Here is a 6,194-nt window from a genome sequence, read left to right as displayed (position 1 = left end):
AGAGGTGTGTGGTTACCCACTCAGCATCTTCTTCATTGTTGTGAATGAGTTCTGCGAGCGGTTCTCTTACTATGGCATGCGAGGTGAGAATATTTTGTTCCTGAATCCTAACCATGTGATTATTGGTCTTTATTTTTTTAATGTTATATATTTTGTTGTTTAATTTGGATGACTTGTTGGATATTCTATGTGCGACATGACCAAACATTTCAGAGCCAATACTGTGCTGTCTTAGATTGATGATTATATACTGTAAAATAAGAGGAAGCCTTCCTTTCCCTTGTCTGTGCACAGCTGTCCTGGTGCTGTACTTCAAGTACTTCTTACAGTGGGACAATGACTTGGCCACCTCCATCTATCACACTTTTGTGGCTCTCTGCTACCTGACCCCTATCCTTGGGGCCATCGTGGCTGACTCCTGGCTGGGAAAGTTTAAGTGAGTGGCTGCCTCAAGTTCCATTGATTTAATGCATGAAGGCTTTATTTATTTCAGTCTTTAAACATATGAAAGTAGTTTCAGAGGATGACTATCATACAGTGGTACAAAAGTACATTTACAAAACAAAAGGGCCTAATTGGGGTCCCTTGACCAACAAACACAAAAACAAAGACAAACACAGTATTTTTCTGCAGTACTTTTATTCTTAATACTTCAAATACTTTTGCTGATCACTTATATTGCTGTATTTTTACATTGTTGCATTGATATTTCTTCTAATGTAAAGGATTTGAAGATTTGACTCTTACTGTCTCTTCCCTCTACCTCTTACAGGACTATCATCTACTTGTCCATTGTGTATGCGATTGGCCAGGTTGCGATGGCGGTCAGTGCAATCCATGACATCACTGACACGGACAGAGACGGGACACCAGACAACATGACCTTTCATGTGTAGGTTTCTATTCTTCTACAGTAATAACTGGGTCTAACTCCAGGATGTGGGCTTTTAGCAGGCAGTTTTCATCACATATTTCTACAGTACTCTGCTTATACACATCTTCTTCTTCACATTCAGTGCGCTGTCCATGGTGGGTCTCTTCCTCATCGCTCTGGGCACTGGCGGCATCAAACCTTGTGTTGCTGCCTTTGGTGGAGACCAGTTTAGTGACAGTCAGGTTAGAAAATTACCTCATTTCTGCTCCTACCATAGCCTGAGTCGTCTCCTCTAAAGGTTAAACCTTTGGCGGTTTAACAAGACTAAGGGTCTACAGCCATGCTAGTGTTTCTGTGAGGCTGCGTTCTTAGCCAGTGAAGCTAAATGCTAACATTAGTGTACTGCTCACAACGACAATGCAAACATCGGCAGAATCTTTGACAGAAGTCTCAACGTTTACAGTGTTCACCCATCTTTTGTTTCAGCATTGAGGAATGGAACCATTTGCTTAATAAAGCTTTTGTGGCTCCAGAGGGACTGCAAGAAATCCTGAGCACTTTCCCAAGTGATGTCACTTGAGTCAACATTGTTGTTGAAATTAAAAAAAAATCTAGGAGTGTGGAGTGAGCTCACCAGACCACTTCTCTGCTTGAGGCTATATTAGCCTACACCAGCATAACATACACGAATATCTAACAGAACTGCCAGCACTCCAGGTGCATTTTGGGTAATGTAGCACCTCAACATCTATTGGATAGATTTCACTCAAAATCACAAATCTGAACCTTATGGTGACACTAGAGGAAAAGCTGGTGGATCACCACAGTCATTAGGATTAATCTTCAGGAGACCACAAATACAGTACAAAATATCATGGCAAACCATCCAACAGATGTTGAGCCATCTCTAGAGCCACGTCACTAGCATGGTTAATAAATCTTTTTTACTTTTCTTTATATGTTCTGTATCATTTAATATCATAAACACAGATATGAATCACTTTGGAATTGGTTACACATCATATTCTGCAGTGATCGACATGCATGCAACATAATAAAAGGTCACTGATTTATTTCTCTGTCCAGGAAAAGCAAAGGAGAACTTTCTTCTCTGTATTCTACCTGTGCATCAATGGTGGGAGTCTCCTGTCAACCATTATCACTCCAATCCTCAGAGGTAGATATGAGTAGGACATAAAGTTTATGACGAACAGTGCCATAAACTTGAGTGCATGTGATAATTCTTGAGTTACTCTGAGTGAAATTTAAATTGTAGTTTGACACTAGTTTGTTTCCATCTGCAGCTCAAGAATGTGGCATCTACAGTCAGCAGAAGTGTTACTCTCTGGCCTTCGGTGTCCCCGCAGCATTAATGGTGGTTGCACTTGGTATGTCTAAACCATTTGGTGACTGTGCTATAAATTAAGCAGAAATGTAAGGATTTGGTGCATACACTGTGTGCTGATAATGACGATGTGCCTGTGATGTCCCTAACAGTGGTGTTTATCGTTGGAAGTGGTATGTACTACAAAGCTGAACCGCAGGGAAATATCATGCTGGATGTGTGTAAATGTATTGGGGTGAGTCTGGTTTACACCATTTGCATCAACACATTCTGCATTAATGTGTAACAACGTAGCTCAAGGCATTTCTAAACTCATGTTTCTCCTTCGCCTTGCTCTTCTGTCAATCAGTTTGCCGTTAAAAACCGCTACAGGCACAGAAGCAGTCAATACCCAAAGAAGGAGCACTGGATGGACTGGGCCGAGGACAAATATGAGGTAAGTTTCACTTTATTTAATTTCATGTTTCATGTTTCTAACAAGTTGTTTCATCAGTGGAATAACAGCAGTTCATATTATGTCTGTCTGTGCTGTAGAAACTCCTCATTGCTCAAATCAAAATGGTGCTGAAGGTCCTCTTTTTATACATCCCACTTCCGATGTTCTGGACCTTATTTGACCAAAAGGTATGTTAAAGTTACTCCTGCTTTTTAAAAGGCAACATCACTTGTTGGCAGTGGAAACTGTGCTAAACTCTGCATCTCTATTAAAGGGTTCTCGATGGACTCTGCAAGCCACCACTATGGATGGAAACTTTGTAAGTTCGGGGATAGAAACCAAACTTAATTAATATTTTAATTAAAGTAAAGCAATGTGTTTGTGTTTTAACAGTTTCTTTGTTTCTGCAGGGACTACTTGTGATACAGCCGGATCAGATGCAGGTAAGTTAAAAAAATTGTATATATATTTTTTTTAAGCTTTGACTGATATACTGCACTTTATTTGAAAAATTAATCACTGTGCAATTTATGTTTTTGAAAGACTGTCAACCCTATCCTGATCCTGACCCTTGTGCCTATAATGGACAGTCTAATCTACCCTCTGATCCAAAAATGTGGCCTGAACTTTACGTAAGTACTGCTGGAATTTAGTAAGTAAGCTATGAGGCCTATGGAGTATCGGTCGGTCTATATATTAAATAACTCCATAAGATTATTTAACATTTACTTTGATTCAACTTTGAAATATTTCTTGCTTTCAAAGTTTTAATTTCCAGATGTTTTTGTTCTAGTACAAAAACTCCTCATCTATTTCAGAATTCTTCTTCCCCTTTTCTTGCATGTTTGATGGATAGTTTGACATTTTGGAAAACTGCGCTTATTTTCGTATTTACATTTATTAATAACATTTTACAGGAGGTTATGTGTTAGACTATTTCTTGGCCGTGGGCAGTCTTGCCTGGGAGTTCTGATAGTCATATACATCCATCTTTACATAGTAATCATCTACATACATGTACTTGTTTAGCCAATAAATCTATGATGATCAATACAGTGATAGACTCCAAAGTCTTAAATACATATATTATATTAGTCTGGACAGACATGGATGTAAACTGCAATTTTACTGGTTGGAGGCAGATAACTGCAGGGTGTCACCACTAGATGCCACTAAATCCTACACACTGGTCCTTTGATATAGAGCTAGGTGTTTCCCCCTATTTCCAGTCTGTAAAACTAGCAAAAAGCAAAAAGGCTTCTGCCTGTAGCTTCATATTTAGCAACCAGCCTTGAGAGTGGTATCAATCTTCTCATCTAAGACAGAACATAAGAGATTTCCCAAAATGTCACACTATTTCTTTAACTGCTAAACAATGGAGAATAATATGAATGCAAGTGAACATGCAGTGTCATAAGACAGTTCAGCTTCAAATGCTGATGTGTTTCTCAAAACAAAATTCTGCAAAAGGAAAATATCTCAATACTTTATAGTGTAACTTTACTGAATCAGGCCCATAATTACCATGTTGGTTGGTTGATATTACAATCATAAAAACATATTTCTGTATAAAAATGTTGACATTTGCTGTTGTAATTTGCTCAAATTTTGTACAAATCAGTAACAGAACATAAAATTTAATTCAACAGACCTCTGAAAAGAATGACAGTGGGGATGCTTTTGGCAGCTATAGCTTTTATCTGCGCCGCTGTGGTTCAGATTGAAATTGATGTAAGTAGAAAACAATTATTGTGTTTATATACTTTAAAATGCACAAAAGTTCAGGGATTCATTTATGTTAAATACAATTATATCAATTTATTCTAATACAAGGACAAGTGCCCATTTCAACTTTGTACTTTGTATTTTTCAGAAAACATTGCCCACCTTCCCAACGGCCTCCCAGAGTCAGTTGAAATTACTTAACATGGGCAGTAATCCAGTAACAGTTAATCTGCCTGGCAATGCTCCTCTGGTACTTTCTCCAGCTCAGGTATGTCCCCACACAATAACACACAACTGGGAGTTGAAAACTCTGTATAAATCAGATGCAATCCAAAACACCAGTGATTGTGTGCCAATGTTCTTACCCCAGTGATTGCACAGCTTTAACAGATCCTTTGTTTTGCAGGCCAGTGAGGAATTCTTCACATTTGAAGCAGGAAATATCAGTGTTTCAATAGGCAGCCCTGCAGTGACGAAAATTATTTCCTTGGACAAGAAACATCGCCAAACGCTTCTCATTCCTTCAACCCTCACTGATGAGTGGCAGCTGGTGAGTTAGACGCACAGAATAATGAAAACAAAGACACACAAGTCACCTTTTAATGGTTAAATTAATCAGCATCTTATTTCCTCAGACTGATGATTTGACTGCCAAGCCAGAACAAGGCAACAATGCAATCCGGTAAGTTGAATTACAAACTGGTAACAAATATACAATTAATTAATCAGCTGAATTGTGTTATATGCTGTATTGTATATATAAATGGTATATATAAATCATATAGCTGCAGCCCTAATCTTTATCTGCAGAGTAAATTATTGAAAATAAGATTACTGTACATATGTTGGTATTATTGGCTGTTTTTGAATGTTCTTTTTTTTCTCAATACCTGTTTCAGATTTATAAATGGAATGAATACAACAGTGAACGTATCAACTGTGGCAGCTGATTTAGGAATAATTGAACCATTTTATTATTCCAACTACTCCTTGATAAAAAATGGAAAGTAAGGATTTTTTTTCATCTTGACTAATTCAGTGTATACTAGAATCATTATTTCATGCAAACAATAATACAAGTTGTTAAACTGATTTTATTTCCTAATGACCAGGGTCACCTTCACCATAAAGGGTAGTTCACAGTCATGTGAATACAGCCGGGACTTTGGATTTGGAAGTTCATATACCTTCTTTATTCCCAGCACTTTGGACTCTGGACCAAATGTAAGTTTTACTTATTATTTTTTAATGTCATGAATTTTGGTCAGATGTGCAAAATTTGATATATTAATATGATACATTTATATTCTATATAAAGTTACATCCATGTGATAAATTTAATTGCAACATAAGTGTTTTGAACCTTTTTAGGAGAAATTCATCAAATAACTCTGTGGAAACAGATTATACATTAGGTTTGTTTATGTGTTTAATTAATGTTATTTGCGATTATATTGGGAAGAATTTACATAGATCTAAAAACATTTAAAAATTGTGTATCTTCTCTTCTTTCTTGTGGAAAATAATTATTGCTTTAATTATAAGGCTGGTGATATTCTATCTATTCTATTTCTTATTATCAAAGAATAGATGATTAATGAATTGATTCTACAAACAAGTATTGTCTGTGTAGCCAAAGCCTGATATATCTTATTTCTCTGCGTGACAGAGAACCGCAATTTCCTAAAAATACACCAGTGAGCTACATCGTTGCACATCATCCTTCACTACAATGAACATGGACCCACACTGGGTCCATGAATATTTACTAACTGCACTCACTGCCGCTGAAAATAGTCCCCCAAAAATGCACT

The 6,194-nt window shown here is 37.2% G+C and overlaps 1 protein-coding gene across 1 annotated transcript; it reads left to right on the top strand.

Annotated features, from left to right (window-relative positions):
• Positions 1-5,604, top strand: slc15a1a (solute carrier family 15 member 1a; the record flags this gene model as incomplete). The annotated part of the gene is given in 18 exon segments (XM_035676071.1): positions 1-83; positions 295-436; positions 773-892; positions 1,017-1,116; positions 1,961-2,051; positions 2,179-2,262; positions 2,372-2,454; positions 2,569-2,655; positions 2,754-2,843; positions 2,930-2,974; positions 3,066-3,098; positions 3,199-3,287; positions 4,305-4,386; positions 4,529-4,648; positions 4,787-4,930; positions 5,016-5,062; positions 5,280-5,387; positions 5,493-5,604. Coding segments are annotated over 18 exon segments (1,584 nt in total), but the record flags the coding sequence as incomplete, so codon positions are not given.
• Positions 5,605-6,194: the final 590 nt, after the last annotated feature.

The sequence above is a fragment of the Morone saxatilis genome, unplaced genomic scaffold (assembly GCF_004916995.1).
Source record: "Morone saxatilis isolate NCDOM2014 unplaced genomic scaffold, NCSU_SB_2.0 Contig5, whole genome shotgun sequence".
NCBI classification, from domain to species: domain Eukaryota; kingdom Metazoa; phylum Chordata; class Actinopteri; family Moronidae; genus Morone; species Morone saxatilis.
Note: the sequence above shows the minus strand (reverse complement) of the source record. Positions and strands in the feature narration are given on the sequence as shown.